Source organism: Branchiostoma belcheri, unplaced genomic scaffold (genome assembly GCF_001625305.1).
Source record: "Branchiostoma belcheri isolate BF01 breed outbred unplaced genomic scaffold, Haploidv18h27 scaffold3, whole genome shotgun sequence".
Lineage (NCBI taxonomy): Eukaryota > Metazoa > Chordata > Leptocardii > Amphioxiformes > Branchiostomatidae > Branchiostoma > Branchiostoma belcheri.
Genome location: NW_017803909.1, coordinates 7,286,764 through 7,305,770, shown reverse-complemented (window position 1 = coordinate 7,305,770; position 19,007 = coordinate 7,286,764). Strand labels below are relative to the sequence as shown.

Sequence of the window (19,007 nt, the reverse complement as noted above, 5' to 3'; positions counted from 1 at the left end):
TAAAGTAAAAAAAAAAGAGAAAGCAGGAGAATGCAAGAGAACACAGGAGAAAGCAGGAGAACACAGGATAAAGCAGGAGAATACAGGAGAAAGCATGAGAAAGTAGGAGAATACAGGAGAAAGCAGGAGAACACAGGAGAAAGCAGGAGAATACAGGAGAAAAGCAGGAGAACACAGGAGAAAGTGGTAGAATACAGGAGAAAGCAAGAGAACATAGGAGAAAGCAGGAGAACACAGGAGAAAGCTGTAGAATACAGGAGAAACCAGGAGAACACAGGAGAAACCAGGAGAACACAGGAGAAAGTGGTAGAACAAAGGAGAAACCAGGAGAACACAGGAGAAACCAGGAGAATACAGGAGAAACTAGGAGAAACAAGGAGAAACTTACCTGCTGTGGCCTTACATAGTGGCCAAGATGTAGTTTATGTAGGTTAGAAATAGTGTAGAGCATGACATCTTGCTCAATCTTTCATGTGTTATTTTCCTTTTCTTGTATTTCTTGAAAAAATAACTTGTTATACGCTATGACATCAGTAAATTGTAACCACTAAATAGTTATGCAAGAATACCTATTCCCCAAAATGAAATTCCTCCAGATTGCAACTTCTTGTCTGTATTTTCGACAGTCTGTCTATAAGACTCAGTATATGTATCAATCTTCCTCTAATAGTTTTGATTCCTTTATATGAAATTTCCACCGTACTTTCTTTTTATCATCAGGTCTTAAATCTGCAACTGTGTTTAGGAAGAGAGAAGAAGTTGAACCTGTACATAGTAAATTAGTATACATTTATATTAAGACGCTATGGTAGATTTTGCTATCGTTATGTAATCAATGCGCTTACCTTTTATGACCTGTACTTAACTCGTGAGAGTATTAACGTACAATAAAATTCAAGTCTGTCATTCATCATTCATCATTCTTTTTTTTACCTTGCATTAAAGTATTTTCTAGTCCTATCGCCAATCAGTATACAAAAAAGAAAATTATTTGCTTTCTCTCTTTCTCCTGCTTCTTCCTGCTTTCTCCTGTATTCTCCTGATTTCAACTGCTTTCTCCTAGTTTCTCATGGTTTCTCCTGTGTTCTCCTGCTTTATCATTGTTTCTCATTGCTTCTACCACTTTCTCCTGGTTTCTCCAGGTTTCCCTGTATTCTCCTGCTTTCACCTGTATTCTCCTGCTTTCTCCTGTGTTTGCCTGCTTTCTCCTACTTTCTCCTGTGTTCTCCAGCTTTCTCCTGTGTTCTCCTGCTTTCTCCTGTGTTCTCCTACTTTCTCCTGTATTCTCTTGCTTTCTCCTGTATTCTCCTGCTTTCACCTGTATTCTCGTGCTTTTTCCAGCTTTCTCCTGGTTTCTCCTGTATTCTCCTGGTTTCTCCTGTATTCTCCTGCTTTCTCCTGTATTCTACTGCTTTCTCCTATGTTCTCCTGCTTTCTCCTGCTTTCTCCTGTATTCTCCTGTGTTCTCCTACTTCCTCCTGTGTTCTCCTGGTTTCTCCTGTTTTCTCCTGTATTCTACTGCTTTCTCCTGTATTCTACCGCTTTCTCCTGTATTCTCCTGCCTTTTCCTGTATTCTCCTGCTTTCTCCTGTCTTCTCCTACTTTCTCCTGTGTTCTCCTGGTTTCTCCTGTATTCTCCTGTGTTCTCCTACTTTCTCCTATGGTCTCCTGGTTTCTCCTGTATTCTCCTGGTTTCTTCTGGTTTCTCCTGTATTCTCCTGCTTTCTCCTGTGTTCTCCTGCTTTCTCCTGTATTCTACTGCTTTCTCCTGTATTCTACCGCTTTCTCCTGTACTCTACTGCTTTTTCCTGTATTCTCTTACTTTCTCCTGGTTTCTCCTGTATTCTCCTGCTTTCTCCTGTGTTCTCCTGGTTTTTCCTGGTTTCTCCTACTTTCTCCTGTATTCTCCTGTGTTCTCCTACCTTCTCCTGTGTTCTCCTGGTTTCTCCTGTATTCTCCTGGTTTCTTCTGGTTTCTCCTGTATTCTCCTGCTTTCTCCTGCATTCTCCTGCTTTCTCCTGTGTTCTCCTGCTTTCTCCTGTATTCTACAGCTTTCTCCTGTGTTCTCCTGGTTTCTCCTGTGTTCTCCTGCTTTCTCCTGCGTTCTCCTGGTTTCTCCTGCTTTCTCCTGTATTCTCCTGGTTTCTCCTGCTTTCTCCTGTGTTCTCTTGTGTTCTCCTACTTTCTCCTCTGTTCTCCTGGTTTCTCCTGTATTTTCCTGGTTTCTTCTGGTTTCTCCTGTATTCTCCTGCTTTCTCCTGTGTTCTCCTGCTTTCTCCTGTATTCTCTTGTGTTCTCCTACTTTTCTCCTGTGTTCTCCTGCTTTCTCCTGTATTCTCCTGCTTTCTCCTGTATTCCTTCTGCTTTCTCCTGTATTTTACTGCTTTCTCCCGTATTCTACCGCTTTCTCCCGTATTCTCCTGCTTTCTCCTGTGTTCTCCTACTTTCTCCTGTATTCTCCTGCTTTCTCCTATATTCTCCTGCTTTCTCCTGTATTCTACTGCTATCTCCTTTATTCTACCGCTTTCTCCTGTATTCTCCTGCTTTCTCCTGTATTCTTTAGCTTTTTCTTCCTTTCTCCTTCTTTCTCTTATATTCTCCTGATTTCTACTGCTTTTTCCTAGTTTCTCCCACATTATTATATATCTGCATGATATTTGCATTCATTGCTGTTTAAGGAGTCTAATTTACATACTCGGGACAAGATAAATGGTCCCTTTACCCCCAACATTACATTCAACCATTGATTACGGGTGTCCAAGGCTGCACATTATGGTGCACTCAAGTATGCAGTTCGAACTACTTTACTAATGCAAAATTCTGCATTGCTGTCTTAACTATAAATTACAGATATGTTTGATTTTATATAAAAATATATACAAAGGACGATTTTAGCTTCAAAAGACTACGACGTTTACAAATAATGAAGGCATAATTCTTGTCCTGCTGTGGTCACCTATTTATACATTTGGCCAATGAGAACAGCCGTAAGAAGTTTCCGTAACTTTCTGTGATGTTGCTCGCGATTGGCTGATGGTTGGATGAAAACATGGCGCTGCGGCTCATCAGAATCGTTTGTTTTTCCACAAGTTCACTGCTCAGAACAGGTATTTTCAGCTTTAATAACACAGATTTATGGGATCTGGCATGTTTTCAGATCGTGCTGACCTATGCAGGCATTACAGAAACGTGTACTTTCTTGGTTCCCGTAGTTTTTCGACTGCCCTTCTCTCCTTGACCTACAAAAATGTAACGTTACAGATCTGTGGCATGTGTGTGTTTGTTGACATCATAAATTTTGTATCATATTATTATATTAAACCGGACTTTGCCTTTATAGGCCTTTTCTGTTTACTCAAATAATTTGTGTGGATCTCACCGGGCGCTTGAAACAAGGATTTCTCTCTCAGCATATCATTGCACAACACATCAACGCCTCCTGTCTTTCATAACCTACATTACATATCATCATAGTTATGTAATGTATATATATAATGTATAATGTAATCGTTATATATTAAGGCCATGTTGATTTGATTATATGGATGACATCCTGTGGGAACCCAAGAACTGACATTTCTTCACATTTTCTTCTTTTCCTTTGAAACTGATTTTGGCATTCTATTAAAATTAGTATCGTTTACCAATATTTCTTTTGCAAATTTACGGCATATATCTGCTCATTTTGCAGCTGCTTTGCACCATTTACAGTATGGTCAAAAATTTCCTTTTGGAAGCGGACGAAAATTTATGTGCGCGTGGATGTCATCCATATAATCAAATCAACATGTCCTAACTGTTGCAATACGCCGGTAATACCGTATTTTATGAACTTTTGTTGTTACAAGTACATGTACATGTACTTCAATGATCTTTGCACAGCAGGAAGAAGTCGACCACTTTCTACGTCTACGACTCTCAGATGTTCAAAGACAGATCAGGGAGACTCAAGCTCACAAAATGAACAACAAACTTCTGGGGAAAGGTAACATTAGACATTACACAATGTAACTTATGTTATCTGCAATCATTTTCATCACGTTCAAAAATGAAATTAATGTTTTATTTTTTCCTGTGATCATAGTTTCAAAGGTGAAAATACATGCCATGTAAACTAATAAATTATGTGTGGGGAAGTTTGCCTGCAATAGATGGCCTTGAATTTAATATGAATTTATTGGTAACCATAACATGTAAGATTATTATGACCAAGTAATTCATGACATGACCATCTCTCTCCAAAGATATTACCTACTGTTATGTACATGTATCTGTATCTGTATACAGGGTTCTAGCTAGCGCAAAGTAGTGTAGGGGGCCCCTACGCTATAATTTTGACCCCCTATGCTAAATTTCCCCCCCTACGCTATAATTTTGACCCCCCACGCTAAATTTTCAATACAGCACAGGGGCGTTGTGACTGTATTTCTTTGTTCAAGAATGCAGGATCAAATGTGAAAAATTAACAATCAAGGATACATTGTACAGACCTTAGAAATAAGTAAACATTTTTTCCCTTTAGGTAACCCTCAAATGGCCCCTTTTAGCTCAATCTTTTAAAAGCTCCCCTCTTGGTCGCTTCGCTCCCTTGACATGCGGCCAGTACCACTACGCTAAAATTAAATCCTAGCTAGCTAGAACCCTGGTATAGCCAGTGTAACCGCCCTTCAGCATAACACACCAGCTTCAAAGACTTGCATTGCGGCAGCAGCTGTAGAAGTAGATCTAGAAGAAACACATGTTCAGAAGCGATCTTTCTAAAATGCTATCTGTAGAAATTTTAATAACATTTACTACGTCTATTATCTGCAGTTCAGAAGATCCCCACCAGGAGGAGATCCCGGAGTCTGAGGTGAAACAGAGACTGTTGGACGCCGCGCTGGAGTTCGTCCCCTCGCACGGCTGGACCGTCGAGGCCCTGGCGGAGGCCGCTCAGACCGAGGGCCTCCCCTCCGTGTCCCACGGGATGTTCCCCAGGGGTGGGGGGACCTGGCCCTGCATTTTGTGGGCGTCTGTAACGCACAGCTGGCCGAGCAGATGGCACAGGAGACACAGCAGGTGGAGGAGGGGCATGTGGAGTGAGTAACTTACTAAGTACTGAAACAGTTACAATTTGCAGGAATCATCCTTTTTAATTAGCATCCTGTGCAGGCCTTGTCATGTAAATTGATTCAATGGAAAATATTTCATCATACTCCTTTACCTCAAGGCGCAGACATACCCGAGAGTTCCTGAGAGATGCGATGGAGACCCGTCTTAGAATGATTGTGCCATACGTGGACAACTGGCCACAGGTAGACACTTACTAGTACTGTGCTCAGAGCTTGTCCCACATTACAAATAGACAAGCAATTGCAATTGAAGGAAACTTTCCCATAATACATTTGTAAGACAAAGTTGTAATCATAATGGCATGACATACATATGATGAACCACACTCAAGTTTTCAAGTTTTTTATAACAGTTACAGGTAATATCAGTATTGCAAAAAATAGTGATTTCAAAATAGTTCTGGCCTTGGTGCTGATGTCTATGTTCTGAGTGTTCAAAACCCAACTAGAACCAGAAGACTCTTCAACTTATTTCTACTCCAAGACATTCAAAACACACTGTCTCAATCACTTATAGAATCAGATGTAAAAGTACTAAAACATGCATTATGTCCTGATGTCTTGTGTTGCTACATGTAGAACTATTGAAAAGTTGTCATGATTCATGCAGGCCATTTCACATACCTGTTACTTGTAATTATTGGAATTACAGAAAAGTATCTGTCTGACGTTGTTGTGTTTATGACAGGCCATGTCACTGCTGGCCCAGCCCAACTGTGCACCAGACTCCCTGAAGCTTCTCTCCAGCCTGGTGGATGACATGTGGTACCATGCAGGGGACAGGTCTGCTGATGTAAGTACAACATACCTGATTTTAACCTTTTTCCTGCAGTGGTAACTTTTTGGCACCAGAGTTTTGTTAGTGACAGGGTTTGGCATCAGGGAAAAAGTTAAAAGAACTGAAATACAAAATCAAGTTGTTTTGGTTTCTGGTACTCATCCCTAACTACAAGTTTACAGATTGAAGCTACTTAAGTTGAGTTCTGGCTGGATGTCTATCCTTCTTTGACACGCTAACTATGTTTACCGAAGGAAAACATATTGTTTTTGCTCTGTTTCCTTTTCTTCTTCTCCAAACCAATAAGGTCAATGACTTGAACCAGACGTCTGTCACCATGGTAACTAATGTTGGGTTACATCATGTTGCAATTTTATAGCAGGAGGGATTTAGACTCCAGTCACCACATAAACCTGAACCAGACATCTGTCACCATGGTGACTAATGTTGGGTTACATCATGTTGCAATTTTATAGCAGGAGGGATTTAGACTCCTGTCACCACATATACCTGAACCAGACATCTGTCACCATGGTGACTAATGTTGGGTTACATCATGTTGCAATTTTGTAGCAGGAGGGATTTAGACTCCTGTCACCATATATATGGATGTGTTTGAGTAAGAACTAACACAGAGCAGACCATATGCAAAGGTAAACATTTTGCATTTGCTTTGCAAATGTTACCTCTCTAGACAGTAGATAATGAATTCTCTATCTTTGTTTTCCGTGAATGATTGACAGTTTAACTGGTACACTAAGCGGGTGACCCTGGCGGGCGTGTACACCTCGGCCCAGCTGGTGCTGGTGAGAGACCAGTCGCCTGACTTCCAGGACACTTGGCAGTTCATCGACAGCCGTCTGGACAACCTGGAACAACTCGGCAAGGCCGTGCGAGGGGTGAGCTGGCAACGTTTACTCTCTTAGCACATTGTAACAGTGGGGGGTTTATAGGCGCTACCAACTGACCCGGCCGATGGGTTTAGACCATTTAGCCGATTCGGTAGGAGGTTCGATCCCAGCCCAGGGCCAGTGATTTTTATCTGTTTCTGCTCTCCTAATTCTTACAGTGGTTCCCACACCGGCCCTGGGAGTACTGGCTGAGTGCCGCTCCAGGGATGTCGAATTTGGAAGATTCGAGGACGCATCTTGAAAAGAAAAGGGGGAGTAGTGTAACAGTGGGTGGGGGGGGGGGTTATAGGCGCTACCAACTGATGGGTCTAGACCTTTTAGCTGAATCGTTAGAGCGTCGGCATGTGGACTGGTGCCCTGGTTTGGTCATGGGTTTGAACCCCGGCCCGGGTTTTTATCTGTTTCTACTCGCTCTTCCTGTTTCTTACAACATCAGCAGAATGTGCTGCACCTGTGCAAAATCCATAATATCTTTTGCATAGCATGTCGGCAGAACATTTCATATAAGGTCGTATTCGTGCATATAAGGTTAACACTCTGTCTGTAGTTTCCAAATGTTATGTTGAAAAAAAAAAATTGCATGCAACGGGCAAAATTCTGGTGCAACGTTGACCAAAAATCCAACAAAAACAGTGAAAAATGGGGTCATGTTGTTCTTTTTATACTGTATCTTTTGATTTGAACCAAGCAACCAATTCAGCCGTTGGCTGCTATGTGTTTTGATGAATAAATTCATTCAATAACCTTTCATTCATTCATTCATCAATATCTCCATTTCTGTCATAAGTCACAGACGCATACCAAAGGTTCATGTTGTTTTCTGTAAAATATGAATAACAGACATATTAATAAAAACTTGTCCTCAAGAGATCTCCAGAATTGATGCTGTGATCTCCACACATAACATTTCCTTGTTCATTCACAGGTGGCCCCTACTGTAGAAAGTTTAGCACAAGGACTGTCAGGAGCCTATGTAACTGTAAGTATCATTTAACAGAACTTTGCTCCATTTTAATCAAAATACTGATCTGGTGTGGTATGAATACGTTTCCAGGGCTTGAAATACCGGGTGCATGTTCACCTTAAGTGTACCCAAATTTGGAGCTGTGCACCTCATTTTTTCTGTGGGTGCACCAGTGCACTCAAATATATTTGTAAGTTTACGTATGTAAAGATGTTAAATGTATCGTAGTATACAGCATATTCTTAATATCCAAGGGTCAAAAATAATAAAATCATTGTTACAGTACTGTACATTTATTTAGAAATGAAACATACTTAGTTTTTGCTGACAACTTAGTTTTTGCTGACATTCTACTTATATGGTTCACCCAAGAAATTTTTTGTGCACCCAATTTTTTAGGTTGGGTGCACCAGTGCACCTATTACCTAAAATGAATTATGAGCCTTGATTTTCCCTAGAAATTCTTACTTACTGTTATCCTGATTTATTCCTTGTCTTTTTCATCTGCAGATTAGGAACATAACTGGCTTCAATGTGAGGAACAGATGAAGCCACAAGACAGAGCTTGACTTCAGTTCAAGATGGAGTTAGCAAGCACATCGGCAGAACGTACTGCGCCTGCGCAAAACCCTGATTTTTTGCGGTTTTCGTTGGATGTTTGGTTAACCTTGCATATCTAATTTTTCTTGTCGCAGAGGACATCTTTTCCGACATAACATTTGGAAACTACCAACAGGATGTTAACCTTATATGCGCAAGTACGACCTTAAATGACATGTGCTATGCATAATACATTACAGGTTTTGCGCAGGTGCAGTACGTTCTGCCAATGCATGTGCTGAGTTAGCATATGCATGACCACCATTCTCTATGTACATGTACCTGTGTGAGGTACAAAAGATTAAAAGGATCAGGAAGCATGTACATGCCACACTTCTAGTTGGAGCTATTGCAACTCATCGATGCAAGTTGCCCTATCAACATGTTGTCAGCTGGTGTGTTACGCCAAAAGGCGGTTATACCGGCTATACAGATACAGATACAGATGTTGTACAATGGAAGGAAATGTGATATACATGACAAATATGAGAAGATAAGTTGAACATAGCACTGTGAATTGTAACACTAGGTCGGTATTGGTTTGATACTGTATCAGTGTATGTTGCATGAAGGTACTGGTATTGATGAATGAATTTTTAGGCCACACCATTGACCAATTTGATTTGTTGGTTCTCGGATTTTTTCAGAAAAAATATGAAGCGACAGGGAAAAAAAAAAAAACCGGTCTAGGCATCCTATTATAGCCCCAAATGCTACAATAGGAGCCATGAAATGAAGTCAACCCAAAAGGTTGGGTTGATATTTAAAGAATAAATTTTGAACTTTTAATCAAACCACTGCATTGGTACATGGAAAATCTATAACAACTAGGAAGAAAAGGACTTTCCTCAACTGTTGGGGGCAAAATATTAGCATATTTGACTTGATTCAGAACCAGAATCTTTTTTTGGTTTTTGCGAATCAGAAAAAAATGAAGAGGCGAATCCAAGAACCAACAAATTAAATTAGTGTGACCTTACCTACATCCACAAGACAGTCAAGACTAGATGAAAAATAATCCAGTATGAGAAATTTGTTGTGACATACTTAGTAGCAAGAAAGATGGAAATATATCTGGTGCACTTCCTTTACCATAATATCGCGATTACGGAATCAGAAAATAAAGGCTTGGCGCCTATATGTAAGAACGTTTGAATGCTGTCATGTATAATTAAAAACAAGCTCTGTAACCCTTTCATAATCTTCCAGCATTTGTTCATGAATTGTCCTTCATGTCTAAGTATTGAGGGTTCTTCTCGTATTTTAACACCTAGATATACATGTAAAAGTAGCCTGATTAAATCACTTTACGGTTGCCGGCCGCCCAACATCCAGCCGCCCCCCGAAAGGGCCACTAAAGCCGTGGACGGCAGAGTTTGCATTAGACAGACTAGATATAAAAGCTGACCTGATGTCATTGGTCATTGTTGAGAAGGACGGATGAATAACAACAACAAATATAAAACCACAGCTATATTTGTTGCAGATATGCCTCTTTCTGCCCTGATAATTTTTTGCAAAATGTATCTATCTCCGCAGAATGGCGCAGATACAACTCTTCCCTGAACAAGGCCCTCCACTGAAAAGAAAATGCCACTCTAGTCCCTTGTAGAAACAAATGCTACCCCACTATTTGTTTTGTATTAGAATTCACCACAAGTACAAACATACAAGTGGAAGGGAGGACAAAACAGGTGTATTGACACCTTTACAAGTTGTCCTCCCAAAAGCAACAATGTAGATACAGTGCAATACAAATTACAAAGGCGAACAATTGTTGACATGAAATACAAATTCCTACACTAATATACAATAGTCATAAAAATGCAATACAATACACTGCCATAAAATATCATTCATTATATACAATTGTAATAATATTTAAAACTAGCAAGAATACTATTGAGGCCTTAAAGCTGTACAGGAGGCACAGCCACAAGACGTGGTCCAAGAGCAAGGGAAGTCAGAACTGTAGTGAGCAATGAATCTAGTTAATGCAGCTCTTACAAGCGATCGCTTGAATGCCAGGATGATGGGCACTAGAAGCAGGAGGCAAGGCCCTCCAATGACATGGATACAAATAGAATCATGACATCTTTACGCGTCCCCCCACTAACCCTCTGCATTAAGGCTGCACCAATTAAATTGTTGGTTCTCTGATTTTTTCAGAAAAAATATGAAGCGACAGAGCGAAAAAAAAAATGTCTAGGCATCCTATTATAGCCCCAAATGCTACGATAGGAGCCATGAAGTCAAAAGGCTGGGTTAGTATTTAAACAATGAATTTTGAACTTTTAATCAAACCGCTGTGTTTATGGATGGAAAAACTATCAACTAGGAAGAAAAGGACTTTCCTCAAGTGTTGAGGGCAAAATATGAGCATTTTTTAGTTGATTCAGAGCCAAAATTTTTGCAAATCAGAAAAAAAAATGAAGAGGTGAATCCGAGAACCAACAAATTAAATTGGTGTGGCCAAATAAATACTATCCGGTGTGTTTCAACAATCCCAGGGGTCCCCCCAGAAGTTCTGAGGGGAGAGGTGCTCCCTAATCAGTTGATGAAAAACAGCAAATTTTTATCTAAATACTAAGGCTACACCAATTTAATTTCTTGGTTATTATCAACGGATTTTTCTACAAAAATACAAAATGGAGCGGGCGGGCGGGCGAAAAATAATAATAATAAAAACAGGCCTAGGCATCCTATTATGGCCCAAAATGGTATGATAGGAGCCATGAAGTCAACATACCAGGCTGATACAAAATTTAAACAATGAATTTTGAACTTTTAATGATATCATTGCATTGAAAGATGGAATAACTGTAACAACTAGGAAGAAAAGGACTGTTTTCAACTGTTCAGGGCAAAATATGAGTATTTTGCAGTTGATTCTGAATTTTTATTTTCATTTGCAAATCAGAAAAAAATTAAGTGGCCGAATCCGTTAACCAAGAAATTAAATTGGTGTGGCCTAAGAGAAAACCCTAAATTTGAACATTTTGGGAGAGGTTCTAGGATTTTGGGGAGAGGGGGAGCACCCTTGCTCCATTGCTTGGGGAGAGCCCTGAATCCTGAGGTGACAAGGCATGTATTGGTCTGCTGAGTGAGTACGGCAGCAACAAAGTGTTCACTGCAGGCTAGAGGCACATCAAGTATTGCCGACATGTGCCTGAAATGCAGATGAAAAGAAACCGACCAGATTGTCTGCATTTTTTTTAGCACTTCTGTGATGAGAGGCATCAGAAAACAATCATTACATGGATGACAGAAATATAATTGTCTGCTACTTTTCCTGCCTATTAATGACCGAATGACGCAAGTGAAGTGTTCGATAAATTACCTGGAAAGCTTGTGCTCAGGTGTTATGGTTGAAGTGTCTTTTTGTTGATCAAATATCAGAAGCAGAAATTGGCAAAGTAGGGTGAAATGAAAGCTTTAGCACAGCGGAGTATTCTACATGCATTAACTTATAATAAATGTATTTGTCTAGGTAAGGCCACACCGACTTAATTTTATGGATGACATCCGTGTGCGCATTGATTTTCGCCTGTCCTCAAAAAAAAAAAAAAAAAAGATCACGTCCCCCGAGGCTCTGGCCTGGCTCTAGGCCTGGGTAGTCCATGGTTCTAGTTAGCGACAATATGGAGCTGGAGTGGTGGTAACTCTGGAGGACAGCACCCAGGCTACCGAAGCTCCATGACTCAAGATCTCAGTACATTGTACATACGTACAGTGCCGGTTCATAAACTCCGCAAAAAGCAAGCATGGGCCCAGCTTGTCGTATACATGTACGTCGCTATGTACTGACACAAATTAACAATACCAGCTTTGTATTTCTGTTGTTTAGTAGCATTCTTATTTTGGGCCGGAATTTTTTTATTATTCTCCCCCGCGCACTAGTTTGGGGGTCTTCAGAGGATGTCATCCATAAAATTAAGTCGGTGTGGCCGAAAGAGCCATCTTAAGGGTTACCATTTTTTTTTCCTTCGAGAAGTATGTGTTATGTTTGGGTTGTCAATTTTTTAAACGGTCATAAACTGGGTGTGTTGGGTTGGGAATACCAAGTGAAGTTTGACAATGAACAAATTTCTAGTAGCTTTCTAAGCCAGCGGTACTGGGTTAGATGTGTTTTACACTACAGGTGCTTTATATGATTTTTGTTACTAGGTCTTGCAGGGGGGGTTACAAGGTGTAGAAACCAACACAAATAACAAACAATGAAGGTATGAGATCCTTGACTTCTAGTTAAACATAGCCTCCGTAACAGGCTTATAGAACTGGGGGTTTCGTGGTCTTTGGCTTTTTTCTGATTAGCCCAGTTCTAACAAAACGGGGGTAATATAACCAGGCCGGCTATGTTGTCTAAAGTATATGCAATCAGAAAATAGCACATAAAAGCTCTCAAAGACCCTGAAGACCCTCAAAACCCCCAGTTTTTGGCATGCTATGGAGGCTAAGTTGAAAATATATTCACAAAGAAGATCTCACAGCAAAGAATACAAATACACATGAAGTTACAATCAATAGTTTAATTTAACACATTGATATGGCAAGGCATGATCAGTGGCAAACATTGCAGTATCTTCAACACAGGTTAAACAACAATTCAGACATATTAAAGAAGGCTTACATGTACCAATGTCTTGGCTTATGACAATAGCAACTTGAAGGTGCTTAACGAACTTGCTTAATGACACACTTTTATGCGTTATGTGCAGGTAAGTGAACCTCACAAAGTATTGCCAATAATAACAAACTGCCTGAAAAATCATGAAGACAGAGAAAATGTCTTATGAGAAATGCTGCTGTTTGTCTGGGACTACTATATTGTTCCTTGTAGGACTGTTCAATTCTAATAAACAATTGTGTTAATGCATATCAAACCTACCAGGTCAGCAAGGCCACAGCAAGTAAATTTTATGGATGACATCCTCCGCAGACTCCAAATGTAATGCGAGTGGGCAAAAAAAAAAAACAAGGCAAGCCGAAAAAAACAAGGTTTCTACAATTTAAAAATTTGACTTAATCATTGTACATATGGTTTTGATTCAGTGGGAACATCACATATACACAACCACCATCACATATCACTGCATGCATCAAGGTAAGAAACAAAACATTAAATCAGAGCCTTCTCGTCTCCTCTCTTCATAGTTATCTGCCATCCACCTTCAGACATGGCAACAGATATCAGGCGAAAATCAATTTGTGCGCTGATGTCATCCATAAAAATTACTTGATGTGGCCAAAATGTACATTGCTGAGATTGAGCCACGTGATGTACTTCAACATTGCTATGTTGTACCATTCTACTCAATGTTACTTCTCCCTGTACAAGTTGAAATCAATTGTATGAACGAGCTGTGCATACATCCATGTATGCACACATTCTATACCCTGACGCTACTGGTACACATTGTTTGATTGTGATGTCATGGATGGAAACAGCATATAAAAAGTTGAGGAACAGTCATTGCATCATGGTACCAAGATAGTAAGTCTAATGCACAAAGTATGTCTTCCATTTTTGCCACAAAACAAGAAACACTGCAACTCGAACTTGTAACTGGTGTTTTCTACAGTGTCCATTTCATGGATACTTACTGACCACGAAAACTAACATGTCTAGTGTGAAACAAATTAGTTTGCTGAGATTACCTGTGGCTGGGAAAACCTAGCCTCTGTAGCAGGCTTACAGAACTTGGGGTTTGGTGGTCTTCGGCTGTTTTCTGATTAGCCCAGTTCAAAAAACAGGGGTATTCAACCAGGCCGGCTATGTGGTCTAAATGCAATCAGAAAATAGCACATAAAAGCTCCCAAAGACCCCCAGTTTTTGGCATGCTATGGAGGCTAGGGAAAACCACACTTGTAACATAACACCAGCTTGTGTTTTTAGTTAGTGTTGATCTGTACCTAAAAATCCTGAAAACATCATCCACCCATAATGGTCTTGTGTGTAAAATAACAACCAAGTTCACATGAAGACTCCACTGCACATATGCCTCTCACAGAAAAACTATGACAGAACAACATGTTCAAACAGGAGGAAAGGCTGCTGCTTAATGCTTAAAGGATCCTTATGATGAGAATTGAAGCACTTATGGCAGTGGTCATTCCTCCCTCTAACTGCAACCATTTTCCATTGTCCATAGACTTTTTTTGTTCTTCGGCATCAATACTAAGTTGTATCCAACATACATGAATGCTCTTGTGTTCAGGGCTCAACATATCCACTTGCAATTTACAAAAAAAAAATGTTGACATTGCAGAAAAATACAAATTTCTTGCAAATTTGGCAAGCTCAAACAACCCAGACTCATTACCACAAATCAAATATTGCAGAAAACAGAAATAAAGTAATTTGAGCGCCGGGCCACCCTTTCTTTTTATAACCTACTTTCTTTCTTTTTTCTCTAAATGTACAAAAAAACAGGTCATTCTGCCGATACAACAAGTTTGAGGCCACGCTAGTCAATCTATATGAAGATCCAGGGATAGGGGGTATACACAGACCAAATACAAGTAGATTTTGTTGAGAATATTTCAACCTCCACCCGACTGAGACCCTTTGGCACCTAAGTCTTACTGGTTACAGGGTTAGGCAACTGGGAGTTTTAAATCTGGAAAGACACTATAGGTTCAAAGATTCCTTTCAGGGCAAGTATCTCCATAACTACTAGTACACGTATTATGGTAGAAATAAAGATATTTTGTTCTGTTATGAACAACAGATATTGTGCAAATCTAAACTGTTCAGTTTGAGATGTATGTAGTACAATGTACTGGTTCTTCCAACAGAGTGCCTTAGAAATCTGGGAGAGGACTTTCAAAATTTGGAGTGGAACTGGAATAACATGAGCATGACATCGTTGTAGTCACATACGAACATTCAGGCACATGGATCTGATTCAAGTAGAGCTATGGCCAAATATGTAACATCAAACTAACATGTCATTATTGCTATAGCAGTCGTTTTCTATGTCATTCATATTCATCTTTAGTACATTGATGCATTTACAGATGCCATATCATGTATTGAGACAGGTTTGAATTAAAAAATGAGATCTAATGTTGCTTCAACATTTTCAACATAACAGAACCGTAACGTTGGTGGGTGTAAACCTATGTGTTAAAATGAAGCCCTCTGTGACACTTATATATTGCATCTGACATAATCATGTGGTCATGGTTGGGACATTTTTGGCATTTTGTGAGAGTAGAACTCCAACCACGATCTGAGTCACCATAACACCACAGTGGGGGGAGGTTTCCTACATGACTCATCACTTCACTGTTTACACTCCCATTCCTAGCACTACTTGTTAGAATTTCACTGCTTCATTATAAATACAGTACACAATGTCAGGCTGGGGTGACCAACTTAAGCAAATGTGTCTATTAGTCTTATCCGATTCTTAGTGAAAATTCAAGCTAGAGAAAAAACAGGTCAGTTGCTCATCTAAAACAAATATTGCAGGGGTCAATTGGACGATGTAAGATTTGAAAATGCTCATGATTGCTGTATTATGAACAATATAATTTTGAGTGTTATATTGTACAGGGTTGTTGTTTTCCACAAACTAGTCTCTTACTTAGACGGATGTTAGTTTGACTCTCTTCTCAACACGTTGTGTCTCAGTAATGGCACTCTTGCAGGTACTCCCGAATCTTGGTCGGGAGCGGCAACAACTGGATGTGGTCAATGCGGGTGTACTGGCGAATCACAAAGCGGCACAGGTATTGTAGGGTCCGCACCTGTGTGAATCGCGACACCGGATTGGTCAGTCTTACGGGGAATGACGGTGCGCCGGGCGTCCGGGAGCGGGAGTAGCAGAAGACGGCAGACTGCGATTCGCGCATCGAGTGTTCTATCAAGTCTACGATGGATTTATGGCCCTCAGACTCGACTTGCGAGTAGAAGCTGAATATCCCATTACAGTGCTCGATGCGCGTGTGGAATGTCCTGTCGTACGATCTGAAACTGAGGCTGAGGAGGTACCTGTCGTCCGAGCTGTCCCGTACCAGGAACGAACCGTTTGAGAGGTGCGCGAGCTTCTCCTCCGCTTCTGCGCGCGATATCGGACCCCAGTACCAGCCGTGTCTGACTAACTTCCGCAGCTCCTCCGTCAGGCTGTGGTTGACGTGCACGCGGCCCCCGACTTGCTCGTACGACGCAATTTTACGCTCATTGTCCTCGTCGTCATATGGCTCGTAAGACGATCCGTTGTTCCCGTTGCGCGGTCTGGGGACCGTTGAACTGGCACCGTTGAAAATGTCATGTGACTCTGTCAGTGACGGACAAGGGGGAAGGGCGCGAGGGGACACGCCATTGGATGAAATCTTGTCCGGACTATCTGGCTCCCCCTTTTCCTTCGACCCCTTCTTCTTAAAACTGCGTCTTGGCAGAGTCAAAAAGGACCGCAGCGCCTTGAGCCGTGACTTTTCACTCGACGTGGGCTTCTCCTGCGTACAGTTTATAGATGACACGGTAAACGGAGAGTGCTTACTTTTACTACTTTTAGAAGATCTGGAGTCAGATGAGTCCTTTCTCTCCACTTTCTTGTGACAGATGTCCATGGTGATCTCTCCATTCTGATCTTCCTCACCATCCTCATCATGTGGAGGTGCGGGAAGGTCCTTTCTGTTCTTCTCTTTTAGTTTGCGCATCCAGTAATGGGAGTCTTTCCTCTGACTCAGGTTCTCCTCTGAGTTGGCAGGGCGCAGGGCGACAGTTGTGGGCTCCTTCTTACGGACTCTCATGGACTTGGAGCGCGCCGCCCGGCGAGTGGGTAACGCCGCCTCCTCCTCATGATCCCCTGCCTCCTCCTCTGTCCAGTTCTCCTGCGCACCCTTGCCGATCTTCAGCCGGTGCCGGATGGTGCTCATGAAGCCCTCGCGCTCCCGCCGCCGCCGTGAGGGGTAGGGGAGCGTCCCCGCCCGCCGCAGCCTCCTCCCGGGGACCTCGGCAGACTCGTCCGAGTCCTCCCCGCGACACGTCGCCTCCGAGTCGCTGTACGTCTCCTCTATGCCCTCGCCCTCCCCACCTTGTTTACTTTGGTGGTGCAGGGAGCGCTTCAAGTTTTTCAGCGTCAGACGCTTCATTCCGGCTTCAAATCACGTCCGGGCGCTGGGAGAAACTGCGATCACATGTGCCATGCTATCCTGGAGGCCCACACGGCGATGTTGACGTAGGAAATGTCGGAATAAAGCTCCACTTCCTCGATCGGCGAGAGCTTTGTACACAGGTCCTGGTTCATTATGGCGCCGAGCATGCGCCGTGGAGGATTCACGGCCCCGGGGTACTCGGCGCTCTCGTACCCAGGGTATGATCACGTGATCACCAATTTGTCAAAAAGTGAAAGTATTTGCGCCATCCTACGTCAATTTAACAGACTGTTTTTTTTAATTTATTATAACATTTAGTAACAAGACAGGATGACGACATACTCAAGCTACAATGCTTATGTTTGTGTCGTCATCGTTACAAAAATATATACATGTAGTTACAAATACAGACATGCAAAGCATAAGAGTAATAAGGTAGACTAAAGTAAGCCGTATTATAACTAAATCATATAATATGTATTAAATATATAACAGTATATGCAGGTAAATGATAAGTGAGTAAGTAGGCATTCCAAGTCAATCAACAAACTGGTAGGATAAGAAATTGATGGTTACTCAAATCTTTCCGTTTCTTTTATAAACAATTGAACACATTGTAAGAGTTTAGCGTTGTTAGAAACCGACAGAGAAGAGGAACCTCTAAGCAGTAATTGTACTAGGATATTATCGGGAAGGTTTTGGATGTTGATGGCAAATCCTACAAGTTTGGTTAAATTGCTGAAGAGGGAGACACGATATTGAGTAAACTCTACTAAACAGACTGGTTAGTAGAGACCGTGTGACCTATGGTATTTGTTTATGGTTACGCTTTCTCATCTTTCGGGGCAGGCACGATATCGACAATAATACATAAACCTGACTGTCTAGCCACACCTCCAAAGTTTCCGTCAGATTAAAACCTAAAGTTCGATACGTTTGTAAAATGCCGTGCAATTAACTTGCTACAATTAACTTGCTACGGTGTTAGATAGTTTTATTTGCCAAATATGTTCTTTCGTCAACTCAATTCTATGTTCTGCATTGTCAGCCATTTGTACAAGCTTATACTGTTTACATGCAGCTTTTCTGCGACACCTGGCAGTTCATGCTGATACTGCAGTATACATGTATAGGCAATGGAAAACCATTGATAGGTTGCTGTATAAAACTTAAAAGAAAACAGACGTACTGACTGGGTTGTGTCATTAAAAGGGAAGCCAATTCCTGACACAGATTTTAAGACTACAATGAATTATGTCTGTACTTTTCTATGAATCATTACTGAATGTTAGTTAGTAATGGACTATTCTTACGTTTTATGCGAATATGCCCCTATACGGTAGTATACCTGATGACTAAAAACAACGACAAGTAAAAGCTTTTTAAAACTATTTATGTTTTGTTTTGTTCGTTTGAAAGTTTTCAACGTTGCATAATATGCATAAATGACCATATATGGTCCTGTGTCCATGTTGGTTTGATACTAGCCTGGTTACCAAACCTATTATAGCTCCCGAGTCCTACATCCTCTATTTGCG

At 41.1% G+C, this 19,007-nt stretch overlaps 2 protein-coding genes and 1 pseudogene across 2 annotated transcripts; 1 reads left to right on the top strand and 2 right to left on the bottom strand.

Annotated features, from left to right (window-relative positions):
• Positions 1 to 1,590: 1,590 nt before the first annotated feature.
• LOC109473829 lies at positions 1,591 to 2,183 on the bottom strand (annotated as a pseudogene).
• Positions 2,184 to 2,995: 812 nt separating this feature from the next.
• On the top strand, positions 2,996 to 9,034 carry LOC109473828 (ubiquinone biosynthesis protein COQ9, mitochondrial-like). Its single transcript, XM_019773925.1, is given in 9 exon segments — positions 2,996 to 3,107; positions 3,883 to 3,985; positions 4,813 to 4,982; positions 4,985 to 5,078; positions 5,210 to 5,294; positions 5,800 to 5,904; positions 6,633 to 6,788; positions 7,726 to 7,779; positions 8,275 to 9,034. Coding segments are annotated over 9 exon segments (864 nt in total). The 5' UTR covers positions 2,996 to 3,049; the 3' UTR covers positions 8,314 to 9,034.
• A 6,619-nt stretch (positions 9,035 to 15,653) lies between these two features.
• LOC109473934 lies at positions 15,654 to 17,651 on the bottom strand. Its single transcript, XM_019774108.1, has one exon. It carries the CDS (start codon positions 17,464 to 17,466, stop codon positions 16,000 to 16,002), a length of 1,467 nt encoding a protein of 488 aa, XP_019629667.1. The 5' UTR covers positions 17,467 to 17,651; the 3' UTR covers positions 15,654 to 15,999.
• Positions 17,652 to 19,007: the final 1,356 nt, after the last annotated feature.

Coding starts and splice junctions, on each gene's coding strand:
- LOC109473934 (XM_019774108.1), bottom strand. CDS start 17,466: ATGAAGCGTCTGACGCTGAAAAACTTGAAGCGCTCCCTGCACCACCAA.